This window comes from Staurois parvus, unplaced genomic scaffold (assembly GCF_062004578.1).
Source record: "Staurois parvus isolate SC_StPar_1 unplaced genomic scaffold, SC_StPar_1.0 ptg000886l, whole genome shotgun sequence".
NCBI classification, from domain to species: Eukaryota; Metazoa; Chordata; class Amphibia; order Anura; family Ranidae; genus Staurois; species Staurois parvus.
The window spans coordinates 2,777,550-2,792,175 of record NW_028318682.1 but is presented as its reverse complement, the minus strand read 5'-3'; the positions used below and the strand labels follow the sequence as shown (position 1 = coordinate 2,792,175).

Genomic DNA, 14,626 nt, shown 5'->3' with positions numbered 1-14,626 from the left:
TTTGGTGGCAATGTCCGAAAATTCAGGCTTTCTGGAAGATAATAGTTAACTCAATAGAAATAATAACTGGAAATGACATAGGGTTAGACCCAACGATATGTCTCCTACATAGTGTTGGGATCACAGTAAATAAATATAAAGAATCAGGCGTTTGGTACTATTTAAATGCTGCAAAGGGGTTGATACCCAAGTTCTGGCAAAAATCAGAGGTGCCGAAGGAGGAAGACTGGATCAACAGAGTAAATCAGATAAGTAGAATGGAAAAATCTTACTATATGCAGGAAGATAGGATGGAAATATACTATACAAGATGGGAAAAATGGGAAAAATCAGGACTGAAAGAGAAGTATAGAAAACTATAAATTAAGAAACTATTGGGCCTCGAGAGAGTATAGAACGTGCAAAGGGGAGGGAAGGGGAAGGGGGGTGGGAAAGGGTTGGGAGGGGAGGGAAAGAAAAGATTTATTAGAAGGGGCAAGGTAGAAATGTATGGAATATTTATATGTATTGTTATCTCTTCTTATGGAATTTTTTTGTAAAAAATGAAAAACTAATAAATAATTAAATTAAAAAAAAAAATAAAAAAATAATGGACCATAATCGATGTACCTGCAGCCTGAGCGCGATTGTTACTGGGTCAGGTTAATTATGCAATTAACCCTTCACACTGCCACCACCTCCTTTTTGTACAGAGAAAGAGGAAACTCGGCAATATCAGCAATAACACTATGATGTTTGAATAATCGTCGGTATACCACTGTCACCGTAGGCAGCGATATACCGAAGTTTAAAACACACACACAGTAGCGCTCTTCAGAGGCAGGGTTTTTTTTAGTTTGCATTAAAAAGCTTTAGAAACAGTTCAACACTTTCAGAAAGTAAGATTTATTACTAAAAGGTCAAAAGGGTGCAATAAAAATATTTACAGAAAAAGATGTAGCCAATATATATAAATATACAGAAAACAATAGCACAGCAAAGACATAACAGGAGTTTAGAGGGTTAAAGTACTTCCCAAATGTCCTGGTTTAAGCAGATCAGGTTTCATGAGCCAAAAGGATGCCTTATCTCCCAACCTTAGTTCCGATGTTAAAAAGGGAGAAACTTCAACTTCTACACAACTCAGCTTAGCTTAGCTTTTTCTACCAACTCCAAAGGGTGTCTCCCTGGAGCAGTAAACCAATCGCCTCATTTGGGGAGGGAGTTGTAGGTGGAGACCCAAGCTATGACCAAAAACTCTCATAGCTTATATTATGGTTCATAACTTATTCTCGGTGCATTTAGCAGCCTTGCCACTAGTAGATTAATATGCAGACGCATCTACTGAACGGTTAGATATGAAATATCCGCTTGAATGGTTCAGTAGGTATCATTATCTGCTCTCCTGTATATGTCAGATAGGGGGTGTAATATACCAGGAGACTGGTCTTAAAGTGAGTCGTCTGAATATGGACTCCATGTTTATGTAATTTTGTCCTATTTGAAGATATAAAATTATATGGAAAAGTTAGTTTTTAAATGTAAGTCTGTTTTTACGACCCCCTGGAATGTCTTTTGAAGCTCGGTGAGGGCTCGGTTTATGGCTTGATCAGCCCTTCGCTAGCAAGAGTTTCCTAGACAGAGGGGCACCAGCTAGTGAGGTTTATAGCCATGACGCCCTCCCAATGAGTTTGCTGCCTGTGATCTCTGTCATCGAACAGACCACATGTCACTCAACAGAGAGGGATGAGGAAAACTGATTTCGGAGTGAGAGATACAATATGGAGGGGTTTGGAGCCAAATGGATGATCGCGTCCATCTCTGTGTGCATGATTGCTATAGATGTAAGCACTACTAGCTGGGTGTGTCTTAGCAACATCCTAGCAACAAGGCAGGATGGGGAAATGCGATCTCTGGGAGTTTTTCAGTCAGGCATCATTGTGTATGCAAGTGCCTGATGCTTGTTGTGCGTTGGTGTGCTCAGGCAGGACTCCGCCTTGTGCGTTACATGCTATATGAGACTTCTTCAGAAAATATAAATTGCGCTTAGGCCTCATATGACATATGGACGTATTAGGGCTGCTACTGCTGACTTCTTTTTAAAGTTTCGGGTTCCACAGCTATTGCCTTTATAGATAGGGGAGTCAATGACCCAGAACCAGCCCTAGTATTTCCAGGGTTCTGACATTTCACTGGCTGTATACTTGTTCTAGGCCAGCGACTCTTAAAGTAGGATAAAATGCAAAGCTATGATAAGCTGCTTCACAAACAATCCACCAGTGACATCCCTTGTCTTTTCACCAAGACAGGTCCGCTTCTAATTCTTCCATAAAGAGGCATAGACCCACACAAAGATGGCACCCGGCGCTTCACCCCCTCACTCACGTGACTCGCAGAGACCAAGCCATTAAAACCAGGCCGGAGAGCGCCACCTGGCGCCCGGATGAAAGCTAGCGCAAGCCAGCTGGGAAGTGAGAAAGAGAATAGGGAAATGGCGGCCGGCGGCGGCTGTGCCTGATCCGGAGGGGAGCCGGCTCTGATTCCAGCGGACTGAGTGTGGGGAGCCGTGTATGCTGGGCGGCCCGGGGGCCGGGGGAGAGGAGGATAGGAGCCGGGGACAGGGCCGGACGGAACCATGGTGAAGACCCGGCGGAGCGTCCAGAAGGGCCCCGATGGGAAGTTTATCTCCTCCCGGACCCGTTCGGGCCAGAGCCGGCGGCTGGCGGCCAGAGCTCAGCTGGGCAAGGTGAGGGGGAGATCGTCTCGGAGAGCCGGGAGAGGCCGGGGAGGAGGAGGGGAGAAGGCCTTTGTGTCTGCCGGGCCTCCCACCCACAGGGGACGGGGCTCCTGAGGGGGAACACCGGCTATGGGGCTCCCTAAGGGGGTTACCCAGCTTCAGAATCCGGGTCCTGACCTGGCTGACGTCATATCTACCGTCTCTACGTCACACTCCAGTCACTGACCCATGTTATGAGGTACAGGGGGCCCCAGCTGTGGCCCCTGACTCCTCCACAGGGCCCCACATAATGTTCATTATGTAGAAACTTCACACCTAATAGAGGATCCTGGGACTAAAGACATGCAACATGAGACTGTCAGAGATCGCTGACACAACCGCTCCTTTCTAAACGACCATTCCTGCTACTGACCGCCTGGGGTCTGTAGAGGGGCCACATGTGGCCCTTAGGCTGCAGGTTGAGCACCAGGGATATAAAGTTTAGAGAAAGATCCCCCTGTAAGACTGGGTGCACAGTACTGTATGCCGGGAATGCGCTCAAAACAATCGCATGTGTAAAATGTGCCGCACTTTAGCAGGCGCGTAAGGGGGGGGAGGGGTGCTGTTAATTCCTAATAACACCCCCTCCATACATGTCAGCTGCAGCGCAATTTTGTGTGCACTGAATCGGCAACATGCAATTTTGTACGGCGCAATTTCTAAAAAAAATCCAGGGACTTTATCCTGCATTTTTTTTGCGACCAGGTCAGCCCATTAAAATGAATGGGGGGCTCTGTCTGCGAATGTTGCAACACGTGCAAAGATGCGCTCAGAGGTGTGAAGGGCCCCTGCCTTGTATATGGTTGGCAGACCTGTACACCGCGTCCCGTCTAACCGTCTGTACAGAGGGCACTGCCCGCCTCATACTGATGACCAATCAGGCTGGATTCACTGCTCTGCAGCTGCAGGATTGCGTGGAAATCACATGCATTCACCCTGCAAAAATGTGTGGGGTGGTAAAAATTCTTAATAGCACCCTCCTTCATTGGAAACAGCGGTGCGTTTTTTTTTTTTTTTTTTTGTGCGCAGATACTATTATTATTATTATTATACAGGATTTATATATTATTATTATTATACAGGATTTATATATTATTATTATTATACAGGATTTATATATTATTATTATTATTCAGGATTTATATATTAATATTATTATTCAGGATTTATATATTAATATTATTATTCAGGATTTATATATTAATATTATTATTCAGGATTTATATATTATTATTATTATTCAGGATTTATATATTATTATTATTATTATTATACAGGATTTATATATTATTATAAAGGATTTATATATTATTATTATACAGGATTTATATATTATTATTATTATTATACAGGATTTATATATTATTATTATTATTATTATTATTATTCAGGATTTATATATTATAAAGGATTTATATATTATTATTCAGGATTTATATATTATTATTATACAGGATTTATATATTATACAGGATTTATATAGCGCCAACAGTTTGCTCAGCGTTTTACAATATAACGGGAGACAATACAGCAACAATACAGTTCAATACAAGAGGGATAGGAGGGCCCTGATCCTTGGAGCTTACAATCTAGGCGATACAGCACTATGCGGTTTCTGTGCAGCTGCGGCTTTAGGAAAGGCTTCTCCTGCTTTCCCCGCAGATGCAGCGAACATGGCCACTGGGAATGCACACAAGTGGGAACCTAGGTCACGTCTATGCATGTACGGTTGATTTTTTCATGCTTTTTTTTCTTGTAGGAGGAGGAGACTGATTGTTAACATAAAACCTTTTCAAAGACTCATGTGCATGTGTTTTTGATGCAGTTCTCTTGTAGTCAATGGAGCCAAAAACGTCAAAAAAATTCACTGCATCTTTTCCAAAAACACACTACAGGAAACTGTATAGATACAGGGCTGGGACAAGGGGTGGGCAGTAGGGTCAGCTGCCTTGGGCACAGAGGAGCAAGGGGGCTGATAATGGGCACTGGACAGGAAACCCAATCTATTGCATGCGTTAACAGTGGCGGGTGCACATTTTATTTATTTCAGGCACTTATATAGCGCTGTCAATTTACGCAGCACTTTACATATATATATATATATATATATATATATATGTGTGTGTATATATATATAGTACATTCACATCAGTCCCTAACCCTCAAGGGGCGTACAATCTAAGGTTCCTAACTCACGTTCATATACAAGGGCCAATTTTAGACAGGATCCAATTAACCTACCAGCATGTCTTTGGAGTGTGGGAGGAAGCTGGAATACCCGGAGGAAACCCACGCAGGCACAGGGAGAACATGCAAACTCCAGGCAGGAGGTGCCGTGGTTGGGATTCGAACCAACAACCCTACTACTGCCAGGCGGAAGTGCTAACCATTTAGCCACTGTGCTGCCCACATCTTTGCCCTGGGTGCTAGATGAACGTGTCCCGCTACTGCATAGATGTGAATGGGAACCATAGGAAATATTAAATAGATGGTGCTGTGCTTCTGCAGATCTGCAAACACATTAAAAAAAAGTACAGATGTGAACCTAGCCTAAGCCCTGGTTCACATTTGTGCTGGCTGCGATTTTGCACGGGAGCCCATTTATTTAATTGGACTCCTGTGCTAAGCAGGGATGAAGTCCCTGCACTACTTTGAAATCGCAGCCCGCATGGGAACTGAGGTTTCCAGTACGGTTGCAATTTCCAGTGCAGGTGGCGTGCCTATAGAATTAAGGGCACCTGCTCACGGGTTCTGCGTTCCTTTGTATGGGTGGTGTGGCTGCAGGTATTTTTGTGGGTCACTCAGTGGCACCATCCGCACAGAAGTGAGCCAGGGGTGAGGCAGTGTTTATGTATAGAGATAAACAGACTTTTGTAATGAACACCTACTTTGATGTCTCATAAAAATAGAAATGAAAATCCTCCTGCATGTGTAATGTCCTCACACTGCCTTTGTCTAGAATGTTGTGTGTAATAGTTGTTTGCAGCCAGAGCTGCCTTCCCAGATCAATATGTAGCTGAATTCCGAAGCCAGGGGTTGCAGCATACATAACGTTTGCATGTCTGAAATAAAAGTAATGCAGGCCATCCATGGGTCGAATTCTGAACAAATTTTCTTCAGAAGATCTGAACTTTTGTGTGTTTTGTAATCCGATGGTGCCACCATTGATTTCAAAATTCGACCAACCAAGCCTTCAATTTCAGCTTGCTACAGAACAAAATTTTCATGCCTAGGAATCTTCTTTTCTTTCCAGGTCACAACTCATGCTCAGTTCTTTTTTGATTACATTTCTCACACGTGGATTGAAAATTGGTTCATTTTTCAAAAAATTTCCAACATACCTGATCTCTCAAATTTTATGGCCGCACAATAAATGAACGATGCTGCGGCCCATTAACGGTGCGAAATTCTGAAGAAAATTCATTCGGAGTTCGATCCATGTATGGCCTGCTTTAGTTTGGCTACAAATTCAGGCAGCAAAACCATACTGTAGCTTTGTAGCCAGATTGTAACTTTTTTTTTCCTGTCTGATGGAGATTTAAATAAACTTTATGCTGCACAGTGGCTTAATGGTTAGCACTTCTGCCTGGCAGTACTCAGGTAGTTGGTTCGAATCCCAACCACAGCACCACCTGCCTGGAGTTTGCATGTTCTTCCTGTGCCTGCGTGGGTTTCCTCCCACACTCCAAAGACATGCTGGCAGGTTAATTAGCTCCTGTCTAAATTGGCTGTAGCATATACATGTATGAATGTGAGTTAGGGACCTTAGATTGTACACTCCTTGAGGGTTGGGGACTGATGTGAATGTACAATATACATGTAAATTGATGTACCTGAAATAAATAAATGATGCTGCAACCCCTGGTTTTGCAATGATTTTCTCTATATATCTTAATTTTTTATTACAGGGAAACCACCTCTGTAGTGTTTTTATATGTGACTGGTTCATGTGTCATGTCCTCACACTGTCATTATATAAAATTGAAGGGGGGAATGTAATAAAAAGTGTCTAAGAAATGAGTGCTTCTATTGCAGCACAGCCAAGTCGAAATGAACTTCCATATCCTTTACAGCCCAGGCAGTTGCCATGGTGCTGCACATGTTATCAGTTATGACATCAGATATTTGTGGCTTGACAGTTTGGTTGAGAGCACAAGCAACTGACAATTATTCACGCAATGCCTTGCCATGGGAAACCTTTCCACTATAAAATGTAATTTTCTGAACTGTGGGAAATAAAAGCTGTTGTGATGGACAATGGCACGAGTTGCACAGAATTTGTTTGACGCTTTTTAGTGCCTCTGATGTCTGATACTATTTATAGTATGGTGAGCTTCAATTGTTATTTATGGACAGAGATGTCCACATTCTGCCTGATACCTCATAAGAATAGAAATAATACTAGTTATTATGGATGATGTGCTGTACCGAAGTATGAAGTAGTGTGTGTAGTCAGAATACACCGTACCTCTGAATGGTTTGTATTTTATGTCTGCCTTGTCACTGTATAACGATCACAGATATTGGTCATTATGTGTGCTGTTTGCCCAGCCTGTCTTCTCTTCTGGTCTGTCTTGTCTCCTCTCATGTCTGTATATGTCTATTAATGCCCTGTCTGTCTTTTCAGTGTCGTCTTAGTAATACAGTACATTGGATGTTAATCAGAATGTTGTCATACTTGTCCATGGTCTGTGTCTTGCATGTACTGTGTGTATAATGGTGATCACAAGCTGAGTCTGCCTGGATTGACCTCAGGTGACTGCTACTCTCTAACACCCAGCAGTATGGTGCTGATAATCTGCATTATGCAAGAAGGGATATAGTATGTTATATATTTTGTTTATTAACCATACCTGCCCCATAATGGGGGTGATTCAGTAAGGCATTTGGGACACATTTCTGGTGCTGTGTATGTAGTTGGAAGCCTTGCTTCAAGTTTATGAACACCCTGCAACATTTTCATTGTTTTGTACCAGCACGTGACAAATTCAGAAGTTCTAATTGGTGACACCTTTGCTGGACAGCACTATTGTGGCAATTTCATAAAGAAATACTGCCAAATCGGTAATGGGTAAAGTGGAGGCAATCAAGACTTCTTCCAATTGAATTGCTTCTGTAATTATTGTGTTGCATCTTTGAGGCTTTTCTACAGCAGTGTGTTCCTCTGGAGCTAATATTTTATGCTTCCATTACTCTTCCAACTCCTCCACATAGGGTCTCTGTCTGTCTTCTACTTCAGAGTCATGCTGATGATAGCTCTGTCAGACATACAACAGATACATACAGTCACTGGCCACTTTATTAGGTACACCTTGCTAGTGCCAAGAAAATATCCTCCACACCACCACCACCAGCCTGAACCGTTGATACAAGGCAGGATGGATCCATGCTTTCATGTTGTTTACTCCAAATTCTGACCCTACCATCTGAATGTCGCAGCAACCAGTCTGCCTATTCTTCTCTGACATCAACAAGGCATTCTCATCCACACAACTGCTGCTCACTGGATATTTTCTCTTTTTCGGACCGTTCTCTAAACCCTAGAAATAGTTGTGTATGAAAATCCCAGTAGATCGGTTTTTGAAATACCCAGACCAGCCCATCTGACACCAACAACCATGTCACGTTCATAGTCACTTAAATCCTCTTTCTTCTCCATTCTGGTGCTCTGTTTGAACTTCAAGTCATCTTCACCACATCTAGACACCTAAATGCATTGAGTTGGTGACATGTGATTGGCTGATTAAATTTGTGTTACCAAGAAATTGAACAGGTGTACCTAATAAAGTGGTCAGTGAGTATATATACACCTTACACAGTTGATTGTACAATCTCCTTTAAATTTACTGAAACTATGAAAACAGACCATTCAACAACCCATTGCATTTTATGTAAGCAGGCAAACACTTGTACTACATAGCTGACGGTTTAATGTAAAGTCAGCCTAACCCTAGCAAGTACTTACGTTTATTGCTGTTCACCGTGCTGCTGTGAGACCGATTTCTAGAGTATCTATAATACTCTTTATGATTTGCAGGATATGTCCTAGCTAATGCCTGACATTAAAAGATAAGTTCACCTTTCTCAACATGTTACACCCATATTTAGGGTATAATATGTTACAATCTGACTGGTCCCCTGAACTCCCTAGATGCACACTGTGACAGCTAGCGGGGGATCTTCTCTCCCCTTGCTAGCTGTCAAAATTTTATAAAAGTGGCTCCAGCTGCTTGCATCATTCATTGACAGCATTCTGTGAATGAGAAACTACAAGTCCCAACAGCCTTAGCGATTGTTGGCTTGTTGTTTTCTATGAACTATCACGGCGCTCCACAGTGCCGTGGTAGTTCATTGAGCCTTCTTGTCAAGAAGTATCTGCTTGCCTGTACGGGATGTATGAGCAAGCAGGTATATGTACAGTTCAGGGGGAGACCTGCATGCCCCCAGTGATTTGTTGATCGCTGGTGCAATGTTTTAGAGGCTCCATAAACAAAAAATAATAAATAAACATTTTTTTACTTGCAAAAAAAAAGTGCCTTTTTAATATTTTGTTAAAAGGTGAACTTATCCTTTAATGCTAACTATACAATTTTGTGTACCTTATTGTGTACCTTGTATGATAACTTGATGTAGAAATATTCATGCCGTGTGTATGAACATACAGTGTTTCTAACATGCCTGAGAAAATGGCGATACATCATGTGAGATGTTCATAAGTTGTCTATACATCCCCTTACTTAAATCATGTAAATACTGACCAGTGCCGTGCATTTTGCTCATTAGACATCTGTTGGACATGTGAGGATATGGCGTATATTTGACCTCGGGGCTCTCTGCAGCTCTTTATTGTATTTTGGCAATCCTGGAATTATTTTGTATAGTGTAATCTGAGATAATTTTAATATGAAAATTATTGTACAGATCATTTCACTGTTTAAAATCCTTGGTGTTTGATAGTGTTTGTATATGGATTGTTACATTAGTGTGTATGTATGTTACATTGTGCTAGTCTGTGTAATCAATACATGTATTGTTCCAATTCTAGGTGTATATGTTGTTACATTAGTGTGTATGTATGTTACATTGTGCTAGTCTGTGTAATCAATACATGTATTGTTCCAATTCTAGGTGTCTATGTTCCAACATTATAGTGTTAGACGTTGCATTGCTTAGATCATGGGACACTTGTTTGGTTCTTTGTATTGCAGGCACAGGGGGACTGGGTATACAGTGTCATAGTCTGGCTGTTGTGTGGGTGTAATGTGGGCTCAGCAGATGTTAGTGTGCAGTGTGGGTTGTTCTCTGAATTTGTACAAAAGAACAAAAGTTCTTGGTTTGTTACTGTCTGAGTGTCACAGCCGCCTGGGCGCCCTCACTGGTGACAGCAGGTATAGCAGTGGTCTGTTCAGCCCTTACCAGAGCCTTGCTCAGCCTTTCTGATATGTCTCTTTTTATTAACTATGCTTTGCATGTAAGGCACTCTGTACAATCTAGGCTTCCTAGGCACACCTTGAAAGCTGACATGAGATATTTCTCAACTTCTGTACATATTCAGATCCTCCCTGCAATTAGACATACAGCCATGCTTTGTCTCATGCCTGACACCCAAATTCTGTTATACTGAAACTGTGAGACGCACGGGAGCAGCTTTTATTGACATGCTTTAAAGGTACAGTCTGTGGGCTGTCATGCCGATCTTTGTTTACTGCCTAGCAAGTCACCAACCTGAAACAAACATGTAGCAAAAGAAGACTTCTTGTCCTGCATGCTTATTCCAGATTACACACTTTGCAGTCAGTAAACCCAGCTTCAGGGTGACAGCCACAGAGCTTACATTAAAGCGGAATGTCACCCTCTCAATTGGCATTGACTATTGTAAATCCTTATGCTGTTAGCATTAGTAATTAGATAGGTATATTGTATTCAACTTTTTTTTTTAATTTCTTCAGTTACTTCCTAGATTCCAGGTATAGGCAAATGTCATGTATCCCAGGAGTCTTCAGGCGGGGAGAAGGGGTTCTCTTAGCTAAAATCACCCTCATGCCTGAGTTATGGGCAGATGGATTTCAGGAAGATGCTACATGAATCACCTGCCCTTACTCAAAATGACCACAGCCAGAAATGCTAGGGGGTGTTTTTCAAAGTGATGCATGGAGACATGAATGGGTGGGTGGTTAAGTTCGCTTTGAATATTAAAAATGAATTAAATGGCAATTTTGGTTTATGGTGCTCAGATGCAGCATAGTTCCACTTTAAAAAAAATTAAAAAATTAAAAATGTAAGTCTGTAAAAGCAGCTTTCATTTTTCTATCCTCACATATTCACCTTAGAAAGTGCTTTATGCTGGTAATTTTTGCAAGTGATGGAAATGTGAGACTTTCATGTGTATGTAAAATGTATATATGTGTGTATTTTTATACATTTCTCCTTTTCATATAAAGTGGAGGGGTTCAGCTTTTTAAACTATTTTAAACTGTTATATTGCACTTTTCATTATTATGAAGTTATTATTTAGACTTGACCTCTTCTTGTACGTATGAAATAAATTCTCATTGTTGGTGGTACTTTTCTGCTTCAGTGAACACATTGGAAGAAGATTCAAATTGTTATGTTGTCTAAAGTGTCAGCTATACATGCAAAGTGAGGAGGAGAGACGTTCTTGTGTCCTGCTAGGTGCTTGTTGTAGTGATGTAGGTTCTGTCGCAGTATGCAGGTCATTTTTATGTGCGGGAACACTATTTCACCCCATACAGTCACATATATGTAGTAGCTGCCACTAAGTGAGGCAGTGACATTGCAATCATCACTTTGTTCAATCAGAGAACACTTGCAATGCAAGGTGTTACCTGAATGGCGCCCATGTTGTCCTCCTGGCATGGGACACATAATACAGTGAGGATCACTGTACAGTAGTAGCAGTGGCTATTACAGTGGTTCTCCATTTCCACAGGATTTGGCCTTTTATGGATTATGTAAACTTAGCTGGACCAATGTAACTATGCAAGAAAAGAAATACCTGGACCTTTACATTCTGTTATTGCTAATAAAATCCCTACGAAGTAGACATCCCACGTCTGAGTCACCCACCTCTATCTTTTGGCTGTAATGGGTGAGAGAGTTTTTGGTATCACAGAAATTGTGATTGTCGTTGATGGAAATTTCCAGCTGATGCCTTTCTCCTCTAAGACTTTTACTTGATGCATGTGAATAGGGAAATTAGTGTGTATGCCTATATAGATGGTGATAGATCTCCTGCTGATTGTTTACTGTTGTATGCGGCTAGCTTTATATTGGGCAAAATTTTGTTCATTAGATGGAATTTTTTTTTTTTTTTAATGTGAAGGTAATTTGTGCTCATGGTAACCAGTTTCATATAAAAGAGGGTGGCACACTTTTAATGGTTTGTAAATGTCCCTCTCAGTTTACTCATTCTGTCCATCTATTGGTTTGAAGATCAACTATGGACTTTTGAAGTTGGTCTGTCATAGTAAGAGAGAAGGCAGAGTATGTCCTGAGTTGGGTTGAAAAAAACAGAACATTGAGTCTAAGTCACTTATATTTACTTAAGAATATACACTGCTCAAAAAAAAAATAAAGAAACACTTTTTAATCAGAGTATAGCATCAAGTCAGTTAAACTCCTGAAATATTGATCTGGTCAGGGAAGTAGCAGAGGGGGTTGTTAATCAGTTTCAGCTGCTTTGGTGTTAATGAAATTAACAACAGGTGCACTAGATGGTCATTAATGAGACAACCTCCAAAACGAATGGTTTTATAGGTGATGGCCACTGACTTTTTTTTTTCTCTACTCATCTTTTCTGACTGTTTTTCACTAGTTTTGCATTTGGCTAGTGTCAGTGTCACTACTGGTAGCATGAGGTGATACCTGGACCCTACAGAGGTTGCACAGGCAGTCCAAGTCCTCCAGGATGGTACATCAATACGTGCCATTGCCAGAAGGTTTCTTGTGTCTCTCAGCATAGTCTCAAGAGCATGGAAGAGATTCCAGGAGACAGGCAGTTACACTAGAAGAGCTGGACAGGGCAGTAGAAGGTCCTTAACCCAACAGCAGGACTGGTATCTGCTCCTTTGTGCAAGGAGGAACAGGATGAGTACTGCCAGAGCCCTACAAAATGACCTCCAGCAGGCCACTGGTGTGAATGTCTCTGATCAAACAATCAGAAACGGACTTCATGAGGGTGGCCTGAGGGCCCGACGTCCTCTAGTGGGCCCTGTGTTCACTGCCTGGCACCATAGAACTCGATTGGCATTTGCCATTGAATACCAGAATCGGCAGGTCTGCCACTGGCGCCCTGTGCTTTTCACAGATGAGAGCAGGTTCACCCTGAGCACATGTGACAGATGTAAAAGGGTCTGGAGAAGCCGTGGAGAACCTTATGCTGCCTGTAACATTATTCAGCATGACCATTTTGGTGGTGGGTCAGTGATAGTCTGGGGAGGAATATCCATGGAGGGACGCACAGACCTCTACAGGCTAGACAATGTAATCTTGACTGCCATTAGGTATTGGGATGAAATCCTTGGACCCATTGTCAGACCCTATGCTGGTGCAGTGGGTCCTGGGTTCCTCCTGGTGCACGACAATGCCCAGCCTCATGTGGCGAGAGTATGCAGGCAGTTCCTGGAGGATGAAGGAATTGATACCACTGAATGGCCCCCATGCTCGCCTGACCTAAATCCAATAGAACATCTCTGGGATATCATGTTTCAGTCAATCAGATGCTGCCAGCTTGCACCTCAGACTGTCCAGGAGCTCAGTGATGTGCTGCTCCAGGTCTGGGAGGAAATACCCCAGGACACCATCCTCATTAGGAGCATGCCCCGACGTTGTCAGGCATTTATACAAGCATGTGGGGGCCATCTATACAGACCACTGAGGACCATTTTGAGTTGCTGCAATGAAATTTCAGCAAAATGGACTAGCCTGCTGCATCATTTTTGTCACTTTGATTTTTGGGGTCTTTGAATTCAGTCCTCTGTAGTTTGATCATTTTCATTTCCATCAAACAATGGGGCATCCTTACGTTCCTAATCCATTACCCAGTCCATTGCAGTATAGATATCCAGCATGATGTTTTTCCCCATTGAGATCTGCTGTGTTTTCAAAGTGTTCCTTTCATTTTTTTGAGCAGTGTATGTTGTACAAACCATAAAAGAAAAATTGCAAGTTGTAAAAGGATTGGCCAGGTCACCTTTTTATGTCTGGTTTTCATATTCAAAGAGAGCTCCCACATCCATTCATGTGTCCATGCTTTATTTTGCTGAGAAATCAATTTAAAAAACACCCCTAGTATTTCTGCGAGAGGCCATCTTGAATAAGGGCAGATGATTCATGTAGCATTTAGTACTGAAATCCACCTGCCCTTAGCTCAGGCATTGGCTGATCTGAGAACCCTCCCTCCTCTCCTGAAGACTGCTGGGATGTATGACCTCATTTGCATAGGCATGGAAACCAGGAAGTAACTGAAGAAATGTATAAAAACGTATAAAACAAGTAAATATTATATACTCTCCTATCCATTTACTGATGCTAGCAGCATATAGATTAAAAATAGTTCATGCTGATTGAGAGAGTGAAGTTCTGCTTCAAAGGATAAGTTCACCTTTTTTTTAACATACTTCACCTGTAGCTGGGGTGTAACCTGTTACTGATGCAGCAGCATCCCCAACCCCCCATTCCCTGTTGTGACAGCGAGCCAGGGATCTTCTTCCCGTATCCGATGTCGCACAAAAATGGCGGCCGTAAGGGCTCCTTCTGCATCATTCATTCAGAGTTCTGTGAATGGGAGAACTACAACTACTGTCAGCCACTGCAACTAACAGCTTGCAGTTCTCTATGAACTACCAGGGT

At 42.0% G+C, this 14,626-nt stretch overlaps 1 protein-coding gene across 4 annotated transcripts in view; it reads left to right on the top strand.

Annotated features, from left to right (window-relative positions):
* Window positions 1-2,428: 2,428 nt before the first annotated feature.
* ATAD2B (ATPase family AAA domain containing 2B) overlaps window positions 2,429-14,626 on the top strand; it is a 193,373-nt gene continuing 181,175 nt past the window's right edge. For all 4 annotated transcript variants that reach the window (XM_089656093.1, XM_089656092.1, XM_089656091.1 and 1 more), the window contains exon 1: window positions 2,429-2,725. In XM_089656093.1, coding sequence (XP_089512219.1) covers window positions 2,615-2,725 — 111 coding nt within the window. In that variant the 5' untranslated portion in view covers window positions 2,429-2,614. The remainder of the gene's footprint in view (window positions 2,726-14,626) is intronic.